The sequence below is a fragment of the Strigops habroptila genome, chromosome 13 (genome assembly GCF_004027225.2).
Source record: "Strigops habroptila isolate Jane chromosome 13, bStrHab1.2.pri, whole genome shotgun sequence".
NCBI lineage: Eukaryota > Metazoa > Chordata > Aves > Psittaciformes > Psittacidae > Strigops > Strigops habroptila.
The window spans coordinates 11,107,056-11,127,259 of NC_044289.2; the positions used below are offsets into that span (position 1 = coordinate 11,107,056).

The 20,204-nt window shown below is 50.4% G+C and overlaps 1 protein-coding gene across 1 annotated transcript; it reads right to left on the minus strand.

Annotated features, from left to right (window-relative positions):
- Positions 1 to 467: 467 nt before the first annotated feature.
- Positions 468 to 19,748, minus strand: ADA (adenosine deaminase). Its single transcript, XM_030503334.1, has 11 exons — positions 19,685 to 19,748; positions 12,352 to 12,413; positions 9,138 to 9,260; positions 8,844 to 8,987; positions 7,916 to 8,031; positions 5,581 to 5,705; positions 3,482 to 3,553; positions 3,104 to 3,205; positions 2,337 to 2,404; positions 1,727 to 1,856; positions 468 to 647 (listed from the first exon to the last, which is right to left on the minus strand). Exons 1-11 carry the CDS (start codon positions 19,718 to 19,720, stop codon positions 546 to 548), a joined length of 1,080 nt encoding a protein of 359 aa, XP_030359194.1. The 5' UTR covers positions 19,721 to 19,748; the 3' UTR covers positions 468 to 545.
- Between the last annotated feature and the right edge of the window lie 456 nt (positions 19,749 to 20,204).

The following is a 20,204-nucleotide window of genomic DNA, read 5'->3' on the forward strand; positions in this document are numbered from 1 at the left end:
AATACAGCTGTGGCCAAACCCTCCTGCCCACACAGATGGGAATAAAACCTCTGTTTCTGAAGTGCCTGCGCACTCCCTGTCAGCTCTAACACAGCTTTTTCCTAGAAAGGTGATTAACTTAGGCCACAGTCACAGCTAAAGGTGGTTATTTCTGCACTGCAGACAGGGGCTAGGCAGGTCAGGGGGGGCAGGACAGATAAAGCAGAAGAAGAGGAGAAAAAAAAGCAGGGGAGGATCTTCGGTTTGCATTTGCAGTAGAGAAACACTGGCAGATGGAGAAGGGAGTCAGGCCAGGAGGCAGTTTCAGTCTGCTTGCCCACCAGCAAGACAGGGAAGCTGGATATCCATTTGGGAGAGGGTTTGTGGGGGTATAGGTAGGTGTATGTGATAGCCTGATTCTGCTTACCACTGTAGGGGTTAACACAGGGCTGCCAGGAATAAGAGACTGACCCTGGGCACTTTCTCCAGGTGCTCCCACTAGCACAGAGGAGAGTCAAGCACGCATGAAGAAGGGCCACCGCTCCATGCTGGCTCACAGGGATGGGTCACGATGCATTGGGGACCATCCCATAGGCTTCATACAGCTTGTTGAGCAGCTCCTGCTTTTCCTTCTCAGGTAAGAAGCTGGACTGAGCTGCGTTGATGTTCTGGGGAGGCAAAGGGGCAACACAAGGGAGACATTAAGACACATCAGACATGAACGCATGGTTGTGCACATCCCAACATCTGGCTCTGAGCAGCAACACGTGAGGGAAAGTGTAAAGTTTCCACTCCAAGATTCATTTCCACAGCCTCACTGTACAGGGCAACTGCTCTGGCCCATCACTAGCAACAGATCCCAGAGGAACAGGGCAGGTGCAAACCAAAGGTCTTTAAATACTTGGGAGTGTTTAGGATATGCACTTTAGACCTTCTCCTACACTCCCAGCTTCCGTTTGGACAAGAGCCTCTCCCAGTGGCTGATGTGCTGCCTCTGGGACACAGCCTGGCTATGCGATTTAACCTGCTCATCCAACTTGTGCAGGGATAACCTGGCTTTTGCAAGAGTAGGAGAGGACACTGGCAACAGGGCAGCTGTGGAACCAGCATCCCAGAGCTGTCCTGGTTCCTCCTTTCAGACCCAGAGTGATGTCTGTGGGAGAAAGGGACTTGTTCCTCCAGCCAGAGCTGAAAGCAGGACTGATGCCCTCTTGTAAAGTGCATCCTGCACTTCCCAATCTCATAAAGTATCTTGGGGGACATGTAGGTGGAAATGCTGAGCATGACTCAGTGCAAACTAGGAAAGGTTCACTTGGTAACTAGGTAAGTCAAACAGTTATCCTGTCTTTGTGTCTTGGGTGAATAATTAGAAAACCAAGGATGTAATCAAGACACATCAATGACTGTGTGCCAAAACTGAAGCCAGCAGTGACCGTGTTTCTAGCTCAGTTTTGTATGTTATGCATACAGAACCTGCAAACACTTCCATACCTGCTGAATCTCTCTAATTTCTGGGCCAGACCTTCAAATAACATACTTGCAATTCCAAATCTAGAGAAAAAAAAAACAACAGGCACCTTCCTTCCTTACTGCCAAGACCTGCTGTGAGGACATCAGTGGACAATTTCCACTGTGACCTGCTCCCCACAAAGCCCAAAGCCTAACCCTTTATCATCTAAAGAAACACAGTGGGTGGTGCTGGGCTGCACTGGGACATCAGCAGAGCATCCAGCCAAGGCTGACTTACCACTCTCTTGAACTCCTCTTCAGTGAAGCCCATGTAGTCCTTCACTATGCTGTAATCCTTGTCAATATTGGAGTTAAAGATGAGGGGGTCATCTGTGTTTATGGAATAATTAGCACGATCCTTCCTAAACCTGCAAGGAAATCGGGTTGAACTGGTGGGTAAAACCCTGGGTACAGCACTGGTTGTGCACTTCTCCAGGTAAAATGCAGTAACAGAGACCTCGCAGCTCTCCCTGCAGCTTGCACTGCTGGACACAAACACAGGGCTTGGCTGGTCTCACTACCACTCTGCACTGACCTGCTTCTCTGGTGCAGCAAGGAGAGGGGCATCTCTTACCTAAAGGTTTGGCAACCTCAGCTCTCATCCACCAACCAGGGCTGGTGGCCAGTGTGCAGCATCTCGTGCCCCACAGCTCTGAGCAGGGGCAGGAGGGACAGGACAGAGCCCGACATCCCCTCCAACTGGCACCGGGCCCCTCTATACCAGAGGAAAAGGGTATACCATGTTCTCCTAAGCAGTTAGATGTGTGTTACCTTTGTAAAGCAATAAAGCAGCTACAACCAACCCCAATCCTGGTTATTTAAGATTGCATATAATTGAGAAGTCTTACTGTGCTACTGGGTGTTTCCCAAAGTCCGGAAGACATGCACCAGTGAGATAACTGGACCAAGGACAGACCTGTTTGGGGGAGTTAAACATGAAAACTAGAATCAGCCATGCAGATCTGAAGCCCAGCTGTGTACACAGATAGCTAAGCATGCTGGTAAAGCCACATACAGGTTTAGAGCTTTGTTCATAGCTACCCCTCGGCACTACTCTGATGGATCAGTGCACATCCCAGGACATGGATGCAAAGAGCCCACAGCCTGTGTGACAGCACAGAAGCTGGTGGGATATTTCCCATGGCCAGTCAGCCACCAGCTGTGTGTCAACCACAAAGAAACCACTGGCTTAAGTATATACAGATATATTCCACGTATTAGCTGAATACACCCATTCTGGAGAAAAGCCAAGGAAATCTGCCCATGCACAGTAACTCCCAGGAACTTCCACCCTCCAACCAGACAGGCTCCAGTAACAGCAGCCTGATTTGTGGGAGGAGGAGCCTGCAGGCTCGAGGTATATAAGTTAGTGAACAAACCCTCCAAAACGTAACCTCAGCCAGACCAGGATCCATTTCTCCCTGCTACATGCCTCCTGCAAGCTGCTGGGGCACCAGTGTGAAGATCCCTGCAAACAACCAGTGGTCCCCACCATTTTTGCTGAGGAGCTTTGAGCATCTGGGTTCAATAGCAATGTCACCATACACGTGGTCAGCACTGGGGTGTCAGGCTGGGAATGTGGCTGTAAGCCCACATTCCCAACACACATCCTTACCTCAAAATGCATCTTTGCTCTCAATAGTTCCTTGTAGAGCTCGGGATCATCCAGGACATGGTAGCCATGGCCAATGCGCTCAGCCTTCAGGAGATAAACTGCCTGGAGAGCACAGGAAAACCACGCACAGCCTCCGAGCACCAGCTCTGCTCCTGCCTGCCCAGAGATCCCTGCCCACCGCGGGTACAGCCCGTGCCACTGAGCCAGCTCCAGGAGGTTCTGCTCCAAGCTGTCGGGGCCAGATATCTGCCTGTCCCCAAAGTTTGCTCTGCTATGAATATGGAGAAGAGTTGGGCTCCTCTCTCCCCCATGCAGGGGATGCCGGGGCACTTCCCATCCCTGCCCCTCTCTCTGCCCCATACCAGGAGCTCCTTGTACCTCTTTGATCATGGCAGGCGGGCCGGCCTCCCCAGCATGGACAGTACGATGGATCCCACATCTTTCAGCTTCCTGCAAAGCAAAGGAGGACATCCTGTCCCATCCTGTCCCATCACCCGCAGCAAGGTCAGCAAGTCCCTGAGCTGGCACTGCTCGTGGGGGCACAGCAAGCAATAGGGGTCTGTGCAAAGAGCCCCCAGAGCACAAGCCCTGCGCCCCAAGAAGCACACACTCTCTGCTATAGCACAGGCTGCAAGAGAAGAGCTCAGTAATGCCAGACACAGAGAAACTTAGAAAGCCTGGTTATCTTCCCCTGGAGCCCAGCCAGAGTCCTCAGGGTCTTTTAATATCAGATGAGCTCACCACTGTCTCCCCTCCAGACAGTAGCAAGCTCAAAGGTCTCCCTCCTCTACCCGCTTGCCCTTCTGCATGAACCTTGCAGCAGCTCCTGTCTTTGGAACTTCTACCTCTCCGGCTGGGTGCAGCCAAGTGGGAGACTTGAAAAGCCCCCAGGGCAGAGATGAAGGGATGCTCAGACACCAGCACCTCCCTCCTCTAAGTGGCCAGGGATGGAGGCAGCCCAGCCAGGAGGGCAGGCTGCAAGCCCCACCTCGCAGCAGACACCCAGGCTCAGTGAAGGTCAGGCCAAGTTCTGCCTGGAGCGTCTACAGAAGAGCTCTATGTACGTTGACCTGAAAGGCACTCTGTGCTCCCTACATTTAAGGGAGCGTTGATTTTTCCCAAAAAGCTAATTTTGGACACTTTAAGTGACAAAGTCCCTCTGGCTGAAGTACCAGACCAAGAAGAGAGATGGACTCACACCAGCACAGAGATTTTCCACTTGTTTCTACACAGGATGAAGAGAAACCAGAAACTCTCACCCCTGCTCTCCCAAGACAGACATCCCTAACTATCCCAATAGGAGCCAGGGATACAAGCAGACAGGTCGGGAAGAGCATATGCATCAGGACCCTTCCCCACTAACCCTCCTGGTTGCCAAAGCCTGTGCCACTCCATCCAGGAGAGAGCTCATGTTTAAAATCCATCCATCATCAGAACCTCCCTGGAGTGCTTTAATCCCTTTTTCAACACATTTGTCTGAGGACACAGAGTGTTTCCCTTAGCTTCTTCTCCAAGGAGCTCTGCTTCCTTGGACATGGTGGTCCTAGGATCCTTGGCTCTATGCCTCCCAGTGCTCCTCTACAGCCAGCAGCCACAGTTGAGTTTTTGCTGTTATCTGCTCTTTCCTCTCCAGCAGCCCTGGTTGCTCCCAGGCAGAATGTGCCTGCTCAAGGGGCATCACAAGACTCTCCAATTTCCTTGGCTGCATTACATACCCTACAGAGCGTAGCAGCAGTATTTATGGGGATGTACTTCCCTGCCATGCAAGCCAAGAGGGGCCGATGGACAAGAGCAGGGTTTGCTTCAGCATCTCAGAGCCTGGGCGAGGCCTTAGCACAGAGACAGGATGCATGCTTCAGATGGAGAAGCCTGGACCTGGGTACTGCTGGCATACCAGGGCAGGATGGAACGCGCCTGCCCACCACTTAATAACTGTACCCATGTCTCAGTCTATAACCACTCAGTTCATCCTGCACGACACTGCAGGTGGACCTTGTATCAGCTCCTGCTGACGGGAGCAAAGACCCCAAGAAAGCCCTGTGTCATTTCAGACCTAAGTGCTCCTCGCAAGCCACTTTTTTGGCAGCGATGGTGCACAACCTGCTCTCCCACTGACGCAGGGGACCAACAACCCCAAACTCCCACCAGCAAAGAGGAGCAAGGCACGAAGCTTTCCCTCCAAGCTGCTACAAAGCATTGAAGTCCAGTGAGAGTCTCAGACCAGGCTCCTGAAGCCATTCCAGCGCTTGCATTTGAGGTGATCAGATAAAAGCACTTCAAACTGCCTGCCATTAATCATTTAGGAAATACAAACAAATACTTCTGCTATTTAACTGAATGTTTTCAATAGCTGCAACAAAGTTTTAAGCTGTCCCAGCTGTTTGCAGTTGGAATAAGGCACTGTGTGTCCCCTCACACATGTTCCCTCAATATATGTTTTTCTTACCATTTTCTTTCAAGAAGCTTATTCAACAAACCTCATAAGCCTTCTTATGCTCAGAGGAATCCTCCACTTTCAGAGACTCATCCCCAGCCAGGTCGATGGCCACCACAGAGTTGTTTTGATACTTCTTGCAGAGCTCCACCACCTCTGGAGACCAGCCTGGAAGAGACAGCACCAGGGTTCAGCAGAAAGCATTCATCAGGGTCACACCTCCAGCATTCTCCTAAACAAATCCTGGACCTATAGCTATAAGGCTAGAGCTATTTTCTTTTTGGTGCTCATAAAGAACAAACTCCTAGAAGGGTCTGTCATCTTCAGGCAAATAAAAGCTGCCAACCCACTAGTCCATCATCAATGAAAAGGAAATAAAATGCATTTAGCAGCCATAAAACTGCTCTCAGCTCTAAAACTGCTCTCATCATGTTTTGCTGCTCACTTTGAGCAGGGGAAAAGAAATAGAAACAACCTCCAACCATGGTGGTAATTGCTGCAAGCCCAAGGTAAGTTGAACTGCGCAGCCCAGGTTCTGTAACGTGGTGCATGGGAGAAATCCCTCAACTCGCTCCTGAGCTTTCACCCATTCCCAGGTTGGGAAAGGGAAGAACCAGCCCATTGGACTCACTGAGGAGTTTGGGCTGGGAGGGGTCTCTGGAGTCCCTGTACGAGTCAGCCCTGCCCTGGTGCAGAGCATCCTCGACTCCCCCAGACAAGAGGATGGATACTACTTTTGGGAAGGAGCTGGTCAGCATCCTGTAAGGCTGACCTTTAACACTCACAGAGATTTATCTTATGGGATCAGTGAGAAAGAGAGTAACATGTGGCCAACAACTACTTCAGAGCTATCTCTGATCAGGATAGATAACCTCTGAGAAAGGACATGCATTTACCAGCTCATATAGCACCTACCTACCCTTAGCAGAAAGGCCAAGAAACAGAGATAAACAGCAGTGTTAATAATTAATGGGCACCTGCTGTGTACATACAATCCCCAAATCATACCAACACATAAGAAAACATGTGCAATTTCATCTTTTTTTTTTCATCAGTTTCCAACTCACTGGGTTAGAGCCATTATTTTATTAACAAGTTAAATCTGAACTAGTCCTGGCTGGCATCTCTGCCTTTCTCTCACCAGTTCATAAATTACAGGGTGGCTTCTCACTGTGCAGCACATCGTGAATGCAGCACTAAAGACTTGCATCAAGCACATCACTTGCTCTGGGTAAGAGCTTGTGCCCTAGGACACAGGGATGAGAATGTCAACTCAGTTGTTTGCATGAGTAACCCCTCCTGCTGCGCAAGCACATGTGCTCTTGGGTACCCCCTTCTGCCTTTACCACTCGTGCGATGGCAGGGACTGTAACTGCAGACAAGTGTGATGCTGCCTTACAGCTTTCCAGTTTCTACAAAGAAGAAAGTTCTCTTCCTAGAAACCAGAAATTGAAGGGTCAAGTTTTCAAAGTATTGTTTGGGGGTGATTGTGCAGACAGGAAAAAAAAAACCCTCCCACATGTCCCAGTATCCAATAATATAATTTTTCACATTTCTAGACACAAATTAACAGTGACTTAGCAAAAATCATCTACCCAACTAAGCCTGCATAAAACTGTTGTGAGACACGAAGATATTCATAACAAGGTTTTCACACAGAACAGCTACTGTCATGCAACCTTGCTCACAGAGCTTGGAAGCCCAACAAAACAGTGGAAATTCTTCTTATGGAGGGTCACAGCATCTGTTACCAACAAAGTTCAGAGCTGCTGATTTTATAAAAGACAGTTTATACATGTGACTTCAGAATATTTGACTTGTGTTTTCAGCTTAAACCAGCAGAGACTGCAGCCAGTGGATTCTCCGGCTGAGCCATGATCCAGGCCATGAGGGAGGATGCTGCTGGAGCAGCATGACCATGAGCAGGGCAAGTGTAAGGTCTCATGCCTGCTCCTCCTCCCGTGACCATTTGCTTTCAGACCCATCAGACAACCATGGCAGATGCAACCACTTGCTGTGGCAAGGGCTTCAACTGGCCCAAGGAGAGCTGCAGCCTTTGGGCAGGGAGCAAGGTATGAGCAGAAATCACACCTCTCCAGGAGAGGACAGAAGAGCCCATTTTGTCTCTCTAGCAAGACTTTTCAGATACCAGTTGTACCCAGAGACCCCCACTCTCACGTCCAGCATTCCCCATAGTGAAGGGAGCAGAGGACCCCCACCAAGACAAGAACTACTCCTTAGCACTGTCCGGTCCCACACTGGGCCCAGGGACTGGGGCTTTCCCTGCATTTCTGCGGGGACCTGAACCCAGGGGACGTCACCCCCCGCCACGCGTCAGGGAAGGGGAGCAGAGCAGCAGGGGAGCTGCAATACATTACTTGGCATATGGCGCATGCAGCATAGAATAGACCTGGCTTTGATGCGGAAATCCCTTTCTCCATCCTGGAGTCCCTGATTTACGAGGTTAACGACTTCATCTGGAGTGAGGTCTCCCCTGTAGGGAAGAAACAACGTCAGCGAGAGGCCAGACACACACCAGGGAGGCAGGCAGGAGCCACAGGTCTAGCCCAGCATCCCCAGGGGACACCCCACGCAAAACCCGCCTGTCCAGAGTCCCACTTGCCTTAGCACCCAGAGGAGCCCAATGAGACTGCCCAGAGCTGAATAGCACCTTTTACATCCATGCCATGCCCAGATTTACCAAATGTCAGGTGCAAAAGCATGCAAAGATGACAGTAAGATTTCGAAAAGCCTTAGGGAACCAGATGTCAATCCTGCCCAGAGGAACCCGCTCTGCCAGAGCATCTCATTAGGGTACACAAGGGCCTGCAGCCAGGCAGAGGCAAGCACAGGGTCTCATTGCCCATCACAGCACATTTGCAAGGGCCCCAAAGCCCAGCAGTGATTTAATCAGAGGCACACATCACAGAGGGAATGATATGCAAAGAAGGGATCAGATCACCAGCTCCCTCTGACATGTCCATCATCTCTACCAGCTCAAATTCACATTCTGCGGGCAGGCAATCCATATCTGAGTGCTGCTTTCCCTCATATAGAGAACAGCTTCAGCCAGAAAACTAGGCACAGCTGCTCTGCACATGCAGCATTTGGTGCCCAAAGCAAGAGACATTAAAACACGGCAGCACACAGCGATATTGCAAGATGAAAAACCCTATCCTATGGGGAAGAGAGGTGGAAACATGCCAGCATGGGAGGAGAGACAAGGTTTGGTTACACCAGACTCTGAACACACGCTGGCTGACCAGCACGGGCCATGCCTTCTCCATGCTTGGTGGGATCACTCACTCGGTCTGGCCCCAGGGGATGGGATCCACGCTGCAGTTGGCCAGGAGGTGAGGGCTGTACCGGACCTCCACGTAGATGACGCCTTCTTTTGCTTTCGTCTCCACGAGCTCATAGGCAATCCTCCTCACTGCCTCACGGTCACCCCTGCAGGGACAGCAGTGGGACCCATCACCATGACCCATCAGCCTCAGGGCACACTGGGCACAGGCAAGGTGACCTCCAAGGCTGAACAATGTTAGCCAAGGGGTCCTGCCATGGGTAAAGGGGAAGAAGCAAAACAAGCAGAGTACTTACGCAATGGCGGGCATGTAGTGGTTAAACTTCTCTAGGAATTGGGTAAGCGTCAGTGGTGTTTTGTAGCTGACATGCTTCAGGAGGTCATCAACAGTGCTGCCGGGGAGAGGAACCCCTCTTTTCCTGGAAATGAAGCCACGTGTTACTGATGGGGAAGGCTATCACATTTTCAATCGGTCTATTCCATACAGCAATCGCATCCCGAGCTGGCAGCTTTAACCTCCACGTCTTCACCGAAAAGATATGGCACATGTTGTCCTTCCAAAATCTCCCTGCAGATACAGCCCTGAATCTCAGCAGGGAGAAAGGCAATCCAAAACACAGGCAAAGCACAAACAAATCAGAATACAAGCCCAGACTGATCTGGCAGGAACACAGCCAGAGCATATTTTAAGTTTAAGGAGAAGTTCATCTAAAGGGGCTCTGGATTATTTCTTGGCACCTCCTAGTCCTAGAAGCAGAACTGCCAAAATTCTTTAGAAAAGTTAATTTCCACTTATGCAGACTCAAAGGCTTGAAAAATCATGGAGATGCTCCCAGGCCCAGGATTGTGCACAGGTTTAATGCAAGTGAACTGGTTCCCAAGCCCAACATCATGGTGGCATCATTTCTGATGGATGATCTCCAACAGAGGAGCAAATGGCAGTGCCAACAACTGCTCTCACCAAAGGGATGGTGATGGTAAAGCCACCTAAACTCTTCCAAGACAGAAGAAGCTGTTTTTCCCTGGAGCACCTGGAGTCCTGGTTGGGTGGAGGTGTCCCTGGTGGGGTGACAGCCAGGCTCAAGGGGGCTGCCAGCCAAGGATGCCACATGCTTCCTGGGCAGGCTTTGCCACCTGCATCCTGCACATGCCAACCTAAATTGGCTACAATAACTAGACATTTGTTTTTAATCCTCTTTCTTGCCATGATGAATTATAGCCAATTGATGTGTCTTTGCTAATAAAGACACACTGACAGCTTTAGTATCCCAACGCCAGCAACCATTCTGATGAGCAACCCGCAGGGAAGCAGCCCAAAGGCACTGGGCTTAGTAAACATTGCTCATTCCCTGCTTGGGCTGAAAGGAAACCAGCCCCATGCTCAGCCTTCACATGCAACCTGCACAGATTAACTTGCTGGCACGCAGCAGGGGATGTTCATCACTGCTAAGTTTTCCTCCCCACATGGCTGTTTCCATAGTACCAACACATCTGCTCCAGCCCACATCTTCCTCCATCTGCCCAAGGAGAGTTTCCTACAGCAAAGCAATTTCCTTGACCTCTTCCGTGTGCTTCCCAAAGGATTGCCTTCACACAGCCTGCAGCGACAGTGCTTTGGGACGGTCCACAGCGTAGAGGCACCGGAGTCAGGCTTTGGAAGCTGCTGCTGCGCCATCCAACCCACCTGGTAGCTGGGAGCCTTCCCATAGCAAAGCTACCCCAGGGGAACATGCTCATGCTCACCAACATCTCAGCGTCCCGCCCAGAGCTACCTCCAGCCATGGACAGCACCATTCACACCGTCCCACTGCAGAGAGGGCACCTCTCCTGTGCGATAAGGGGCCTGGCACAGCTCTAAACCCTATGGCTGGGCAGGGGGAATGCAAAACCTGACCTAGACCTAACAGAATTAGAGCCATAGTTTCTAAAACCAGCCGAGTTCAGCCACTGCCCAAGGGGGCTTGTGCATCCCAACAGCTCTGTGTCATTTGTATGTGGTCAGCCACCAGCTGGCAAATGTATTTCCAGCTCTTTACCTTTAAAAATAGACCACAAGCAGCTTCCTGTGCCCAGGATGAGGTTATTAAGGCAGTGCCCTAGAGTCTCCTGCACTGCCCCACTGTTTTTAGATCTGTGTGAGCACTAGTTCTGCAGCCCATGAATAGCACAGCCTTGCTCCACCCGAGGGCTGGCAGCTCCAGGGGATGCCAAGGGCTGTTTAAAAATAAGAGGGAACTCGGCACACACTCAGGCAATGAAAGTTTCTGCCCTAAGCAGGGCAGAAGCACAGGATCCTCAGATGGCTGCTGCCTCCTGGGCTTCGGAGCTCCTACAACCCTCCTGGAGACTACACCAGCATTTTCCTTTTCTGAGAGGACCCAGCAGAGCCCCAGGAATCAGCACCAACTCTTCTGTCCATTGGGATTTGTATGCCGGCCCTGCACCCCACTAGAGACATGGGGAACCCTGACTCAGCTCACTGTGCCAACGTCCCGCAACCAACAATATGGATATCTCTGATCCAACCTCCCTACTCTGGTCACGCTACAAAATGTATGGGCACTCCCTGCAGAAAAGCTACTTTAGAAAGAGTATTTCCTCCTAGGATTGCACTGCCAGACCGAGTCTGCTGGGCTCAGAGGATGCCAGAACCACTTCCCATCCTCCTCAGGACCAATTTCCTCCCCATAGTACCAGAGTTATGGCCAAGAGCTGCTTCCTGAAATCTTTAAGCTTGCCACTTTCTCGACCTGAGGGTATCTGCTAGTCTACATTTAGCTTTTTGAACAGTGACAGCTGGAAGAAGTCTTATGTTTATTTTGCTTACAACCATGAAGCACCAGTTAATCATTACCCTGGTGCTTCCCCCACAAGCTACACTAAAGCAAGAAGATGCACGTGGGCTCTGTCAAGGAAATGCCCTCTCTTTAAGTCACTGCCAAGTGCTTTCCTCTGTCACACGAGCATGGCTCCTTGGCTGCTGGCACCAGGCAGACAGTGTGGGGTTCAAAGGCACGCAGCAGCAGGGTGGGCAGGAGCACCCTAGCTGGTTTTTCCTCCCAAGACTGTGGTCCGGCGGCACCACCACCAAGAAGACGCTCCCAGCCTGCTTTCATTGCACTTACTTCTGCAATTAGGGATGTGAAAAGAGAAATGGGAGTACACTGACTCTGGTGCTTCCCGGGCACACTTCAAAGGCTGACAGCTCAGCTTATGACACATCTTCTGTACTTTTCTCATAGCGGCTCCTCTTAGCTCACCCAGCTCACAGAACCAATGACCACCACACTCCTGCCACAGCACTGCCTTTTGGGATGTGCTCATAGTTCTCACACCATGCAGCCACAGGAACTGATGTGCAGAGGTGAGACCAGCACCAGACAGGTTTGCTCCTGCACAACAAGGGGGAGAGTGTTCCCAGCCTGCCTCTTCTGTCAGAGAACTGGACAAGCAGAAGAGATGATGCTTTTGAACTGCAGGTCCGAGAGCTTTCTTCCCCCCACAACTCACCTGCCAAAGTGCAGGATTGTTTCTGGTCTAATGGCTCCATCCAAGTGGACGTGAAGCTCTACCTGCAATAAGATAAAGGGAAATCGGTGAGATACTCTTAGTGCTGCAGTAAAGGTTTAGAGATAAGCAGCTGGTGCTAACACGGGTATAAATGCAGCCAATACAGGGACAAAGGTATGATAAGGAAGCAAAAGAAGCATTTAAAATATACCATCATTATAAGTTTATTTTTCAAATCTAAGTATAGTCTAAATGTTTTCTTATTGCTGCTGCAGCCCACACACTTAATGGATCCTTAGAAATTCATTCTGTTTTCAGTAATTTTCAGGAACTGCCCCTATCCTTATTTAGCTTGCATGGCTTAGAGTTTGGGAAGAGTGAAAAAAGCAAGCCCCAAACACCTTTGCTTTTCAGCTTGCTGCTCCTTAAATTCACAGACACCCAAGCATCAATGAATTTGCTAAGAACCATCACACAAAACGCTTGACTTCACTTCCAAGAATCAGCTTCTCACATATTGTTAATTGCTTGGCATTATCAGAGATTACAGGGTTTCTAATCCTACATGCAGCCAGTCCCATGGTACAAGGTGCTGCAAAAAGTAAAAAGAACAAGAGTTGCCTCATCAAGCTAAGAAGTTAGTTTCAAAATACTTCAATTTTGACTCACTAAAAACGAGCCAATAACAGATCTCTTCACTCTGAAACCTGATTATAGCCGAAACAACGGATTTTGGAGAAAGAGCTCCAGAAAAGCAAAAGCAAGCTTTTCCCATTAGGCAGCTGGGAGGAACACGACAGAGGTAATTTGGAAGTCAAACTGGGAAGGAAAATATTAGCTGTAAAACTTTTCAGCTAGATCTTCATATTTCCAGAACTGTTTTCGTTTCAAGCAATGGAATAGACTACAAAATACATATTTTGCAACAGCAGAGCAGCAGCTTAATACACAAAGTTCTTGTTAGCTATAACATTGTGCAGATTTTCCTGTGTAGGCGTCTGCTGCAGGATGCTGAGGATTCAGAACGGGACTGGATATTTGCATGGATAACTAAATCACCCAGGGTTACTAATTAAAACCACAAACCCTCTAGTGTCGGGATACGTATTGAACAGTAACAATGAGGAGCTGGAAGGAAAATGGTCTTACAAGTAGGGCAATGGGTAATGTCCACCTCTAGATCCTTTCGCTCTTCTCTGAAGCATCCATGAGCAGCTGACACGAGCTCGACACCGCTGGCCCAGCTCCCGGTGCAGGGCTGGCAGTGCCCACCTCTGCAGTGTGCAGTGATGCTCATGAGCTTGCTCCATCCCACCTCCTCCCGCAGCCCTAGATGCCTGCTGTGCAGGTGGAAACACCCATCTTCTGACTCCCAGCCAGGGTTTTCATTGATGCTTCTGCTGCTGAAGGTCACCGCTGCTGGGGTGGGAGAGTGCTTGGGTTCAGGCCACCTCCACGGGATGGACATGAAGCTACCACTGAAATGTGTACCAGTGGGATGGAAAATGGAGGTGCCAGGCTCAGGACAGCTCAAGCTGCTGATCCTGCTGGCTCAGGGGTCATGAATACCCCCACAGACAACACTGCTGGCAGGTTGTAAACATATATCTCTGTCACTTCTCCTTAAGACATGATCTGAATCAACAGGGATGAAGATTTTTAAAGGGCAAAACCTGATCTTTCCCCCCAACTCGAGTTACACAATCCTGCTTATGAGGACTAAATGTCCTGAGAAGCAGCAGATAAAATAACAGTCTACGGACACGATCTGCATCGCCAGATGTGGACGCCTGGCACGTTTTCCAGTCTTGAGCTCTGATTCCTATTTCAAAATCATGCAAGCTCCATTCCTTGAGGTTTTCAACAGCCCTTGTGACCTTCTGATGGAGTTACAGCCTTGAAACTTGCTCGTGCTGGATATAAAACCCAAGCAACCCAAACCTTCAGAGCTCATCTCACTCCAAGCATTTCTCAAGTGCTTCCTGCAAGAATATCCCAATGTGATACTTCCATCAATGCGAAAGCAAATCCAATGCTGTCCTTTACCCATGCACCTCCTTCTGCCACTACTGCAGGCGAGATGCTTGTAAAGCAGCAAGCGTCCTCTCCAACACCACCAACAGGCTTTTCATCCCCTGCTATGCATTTATTTGGGTCTTGAGGACCTAAACTAAGTGCTAAGAAACTCTTGTGCAATGCTGCTCAATCCAGAAAGTTGTGGAGTTCCTCAAGGTGTTTGTTTGCAGCTGAGAACTAACCTACGCTATTTAGATTACCAAAGGACATTCAAGAGAAGTAAAGGTGTGCCTACAAGGGTCTCCACCAAGAGCTGGCCATAGATAAGGATGCAATCAGCAGAGGCACAACCGAGCAGCTCAGCTCTCCCAGGCGCCTTGCTCCCAAACCCCGCAGGCTTCGGTCAGTGAGAGGCTGCTCACTGCAGATTACATTTCAGCTCTCTTCCTGCGTGTTTGTTTTGGGTAAACAGAGCACAAGACTTTTCCAGCTACAAGTGGGTGACATGACCTTGCTTTGAGTCAAGGAAAGTAGCCAGATAAAGATGAAAGAGTTTTCTCTGAGCTGTGGCTCCAGGCGACAATGCCTGAGCAAGCAGAAATGAGGCAAAGGCAGAAGCCCAGCGCCTCTTCCAGGGAGGCTTGCTTTTTGGCACACTGAAATCCACGTATATGTGGTCTCCCACCCCAAACCTTCCAGTTTATTGGGAGAGGAGGCCTGCACACATAGATTAAATATGAGCTCGACACTTGGTCCAGGACCCAAACAGTACCACAGCACTGAAGAGGAGCCTTCAACCATCCTGAGACCCCTGGTGCCTTCCTTTCTCACAGAAACCTGCATGCAGTAATGTTTGCTCTGATGAAGAATGAGAAAGCAGAGCTCTCAAATGCCTTCCTAGGGCAGGAGCTCTGCTCTTCTTGCAGCTACAGTGAGGACCCTCAGGACCATCTTTGTGTAGTCACCCTTCAGCCCTTCTTCTGCACCTCCACAGCACCGCGAGCTCACTGATCATCAAACCACCACACCACAATGCAATAAAATCTCCCAGTTTCACTAAAGACTTGTCAAAAGGACAACTCTTTTGAGTTGAGGGATGAGTTCAAAAGATGTAACTGGCCACAAATTGTGTGCCCTCAGCACAGAGAGCCCCCAGCAAGGCCGCCACAGCAAACCCAGCACTTTCCATTTTTATGCAAAAAAAGTTTTAGCTCAACCACAGCACGTGAGCCATTTTAGTGCAGATATCAGCAAACCGGGTCAGGTTCTAAAAAAGCAGAAGTTTGAAGGGCTCTGGCTTGACTTTTGTCTTCTGAAAACACTGTCATGTTTTCTTTGAAACTTCATAAGCCTTACAAAGAAATTCCAGCACAAAATGAGGTACTGCAAGCAAGTATGTGCCGTTTAAACATCAAGTCTGATTATTTTCAATTTAGTGAAATTAAGGGGGAAAAGTTAACCAAACATCCAAAGTATTTGCAGCTACAGTCAACCCACCAGAATTTCTCTCTTACTCTACGGTTTGCTCAGCGGACCATGGCAGAGCTGTTAACTGCTCAGTTTGCCTATCACGTGGCATAAAAAGTACCATCCAAGCTAAGGCGCTTGAGGGAATTTCTGTATTAGGTGGTTTTAGGGTCTTTTAAAAAATATACACAATGAACAAAGCCCTAACACCATGACTAACACCAACCTCACCCTTTATTTCGACGGTTTCCAGCAGATGTTAATAAATAATCCAGGCAGCTGCTAAAGTTGCATCATTTTAAAACCCTTAGCAGTGACTTTGCCCGGGATTATTTATTAGCACATTAAAAGGTGATAATTTAAAGTTCACTCTATTGATCTCTGAAATAACTGAAAAACAGAGTAATTACAGCTTTAATTTGTCAACCGTTAGGTACACCTGGCTGGAAAACATTAACAGAGAGCAAAATTCAACAAGAGGTAAGACGAATGCCAATCACTGCAAAAAGAATGAACTGTGTTCCCAAATCCGGGTTTATGAAAGCATGCTGTTAGGAGCAGTTATCCTCACCAGAAACTCACTCCAAACACTCATTCAGAAGCAAGAGGCGAGCATGGATCAAGAGCGATGTGAAGTGGAAAAGCCACAGTATTATCCTCAAACCTGATGACATCCACGGATGTGTTTTGGAGACGAATCTGCCATAAACATTAAGGCTTGAGCCTTTAAAAGTGAAATGTGGGAGAATGCAAGACTTGCATGACACACTGCTTCATTGCAGGAAATATTCATGCTTTCTAGATAAGCATTCACATGATATGTGGGTTTGGTGACTGAGGAGGAGGATGCTCCCATGCCAAGTACCCTTTAGTACAATCCCTCCCGGCACCAACTACTCAACCTCCACTGACCTCGGTATGAGGCTCTTGGTGCCATTAATAGGTGATGGTGGCTGTGCCTCACCCTCCTGCAGGGATGGCTCCCATGGGCGGCAGGGCCACATCCCTCCCCAAGCCATCGCAGACCTGGCACCCGCACGTGGCTGGGACGAGGCAACACTTCAGAGCAGTAAACAGAGTTCTTGCACATCGTGCAGCACCAAGCCAGCCTCTTGCTGCCATCACGTTTGACAAGCAGTTCCAGGAAGGTTATCTGAGAGTGTGCTCACACATTACTGAAGGGATGAGCACGCACACCACTGTGTGAGGTACACTGTGTGAGCCTCACCCACACCAGCCTTTGATCCATGCCAAAACAGTCAGGGGTCAAGTTGTGCACGAGAAGTGGATGAGCCGAAGGAAACCTCATCCTCAGCACACCCTCGTGCACTTGCACTCCCCACAATAAGCATCACCTTTCTTTATTTATTAATTTTTTTAAGTTTTTAGATTTTGTACCCAAGGCAAATACCTGTTACTGTCAGCTCAGCACAGGTCTGTCTCAAGCAGGGGGAGGGAGCAGGGAGTAGGGCAGGATGCCCACCCAAACTCCACTGGGCAAAGCAGAGCAGGCACCTTTGGTGCCATTGGGATTCGGTCACCCGGCGCTCTCCTATCCATTGACAGGACACACAGAGCTACACCAAGTTCTGACCATCTCTCCCAATTCCTAGGTATGATGGGCATATCAGAAATAACTGTCCCTCTTTGGCTAGGGACAGGCCCCGACATGCTGTGACACACACAGGGTGCCTGGGACGGCTTGTAGGAACCCTTGCCCAGCGTCACCTGATGCTTATTTTGGAAACAAGCATCCAGGGGCAGAGCCACACGGGCTGCTGGGAGGGTGCGGGCTGTTCCCATCCTGCCCCCAGCATGGCCCAAGGCACACAGGAGAAGAGCATCCTGTGTCCTGAAGCCCCCAAGCTGGGCTGCAGGGAGAGGAGCCAGTAGTGAGCAAGGACACAGGCTCTGCTCCAGTTGTGGAGCAGCGAGGGAAGAGGATGATGGTTGGCATTTGAGGAACAGCAGCCTTTTCTGCTCTCATATGGCCTATGGTAAGCAGGGCTCAAAGCAGCCCTCCAGCAGCACCAGCAGCTCCCTGTTCATCGGCTGCAGTCACTAGGAGTCAGCGAGTTCCCGAAAAACACGGAGGCAGCCCCAGCCCCACGTTCAACCAGGGCTCGAAGCTGCTCCAGTTACCAGAAACATCTCTAAAACACAAAACTGAGCGTTCCCAATGGCAGAGGGTCCAGGGGAATGAATAGGGTTCATTAACTGACTTCAGACCCATTTTTTCCCCCCAAGCCTGACTTAGCAGGTTCACAGGACTGAAAGGGACTGCCTGACTCAGGAAAACCAGTCTCGCAATTGCCGGCAACCAGACAACAGAAGCCTGATCTTAGCGGTCAAACCCTGCATGGCTTTTCCTAGGTCTCTTTGGCATCCCACTCTCCCATGCACTGGGAAAGTAGGAAGAAGAACAAGTGAACGAAGAACTTAACTTGCTTCTTTCAGCCAGAAGTTTAAAGTCACTGGGGCGAACCAAGAGCTGTTGTTCTTAGTGGAGCTGATGAAACGCCAACATCTCCCAAAATCCAAGTAGCCTTAAAAAGGGTTTAACCATTAGCAGATGTCAATGCTCACTGGATTTTGGTATCAACGGTTGCCTCCTATTGCATGGGTCACCTTCCCTGAGAGGGAAACCTCCCATAGCGATGGAATGAAACATGAACCAGACCCATGCACACAGGCTTTTCCAGCTCCTCTGGACCTTCCTGGTGCGAGCTCAAACTGAGAGATAAATGGTTTGGGAGCAAAAGGGAATGCAAACAGCTGCAAAAGAAAAACCTTTTGGGTTTTTGGAGGCAATCTTCTTCTCTGCCCCGGCCCCTCACTGCCCAAGATCCCCAGCCTGCCTGGCAGTCCGAGCTGGAGCAAACCTGCTCTGCACACCAGCTTACCCAGGCCATGACCCAGAGCTGCGCTGTCCTGCAGCAGAAGCAGTGCTCTGCCATCAGATACACGGTTACTGTCAAACAATTGGGTTTCATCATCTTCTTTCCCAACTTTCTTATAATCTGATTAATAAACATATTACTGTATGATCCTACTTGAGATATACAGTACATGGTATAAGCATGACTGGTGCACACTCTGACAGCAGCCACCAAGATAAACAACTTGGGTTTCTGAAGAATAACTGAACTAAAAGAGGAAACAAAACACACCACAAAACCCTCAAATCAAAATCACCCACAAAACTATAAAATAAAACCCCAAACAAAAAGGAAAAGAGAGAAAACGGCTGTTTTAGCAGACCAAGGGCACAGTTGGAGCGCTCAGGGCTTGCCTCTCCCCCAGCCGTTTCCCTCCCTCCCGGCCATCAGCCCATCTCCAGCCGGGAGGAGTGGAGCGGCCCTGGCCGGGGGACCCTGGGCCAGCACCGGCCCGGCGGCGGGACAGCTCCTGCGGGGAGCCTCGGGTCGGTATCGCCGGGTGACACCTCGGGCATAGCCTCCCGGCTCCGCCACCGCGCCCCCGGGGCATGTCCCCGCTCCACCGCATGCCCCTGCTCCCAGCTCCGGTGCACAGCACCTCAACTCCAGTGCATGTCCCGGTGCTCAGCTCTGGTACATGCATGCCCCTGCTCCCAGCTCCGGTGCATGTCCCGGTGCTCAGCTCTGGTACATGCATGCCCCTGCTCCCAGCTCCGGTGCACAGCACCTCAACTCCGGTGCATGTCCCGGTGCTCAGCCCCGGTGCATGCATGCCCCTCCGGCGCACAGCCCCTATCCCGGTGCATGTCGCAGCTCCCAGCCCCGGGGCACAGCACTCCACCCCTGGTGCATGTCCCGGTTCTCACTCCCGAGGCATGCTCCCCTTCCCAGCCCCAGCGCCGCCGCCTCACCTTGGGGTCCTCGAAGACGCGAACCCCCCTCTCCATGCTGCTGCTGCCACCGCCGCTGCTCTGCTCTGCTCCGCGCCCGCCCCGCCCCGCTCCGCCGGCCGCTCTCGCCCGCCCCCTGCCGGGCCCGCCCCGCCCCGCCGAGCACCGCGGGTCCCTCTAACGTGTCCTTCCCGCCCGGCCCGCTTCCTCCGGGAGGAGCCGCTTCTCCGACGGCAGCGCTGGAGGAGGACGGAGCGCGGTAAAACAAGAGCGCAGCTCGCAGAGCCGGCGCTGCCAGCGGCTCTGGCTGCGGGATTAAGCCAATGCAACAATATTTGTTTTAACCTAAAAAGGACTCAATTGTTCAGCTTAGGAGTGATTAAAGCTGCTGCTCAGTGACTCGCTCGTTTTGTCCGGTGGCTTTTCAGACTTGCTTGGTTCAATAGAATCATAGAATCAGAATCAAACAGGTTGGAAAAGACTTTTAAAATCAAGTCCAACCGTTCCCCAGCACTGCCAACGCCACCACTAACTCATGTCA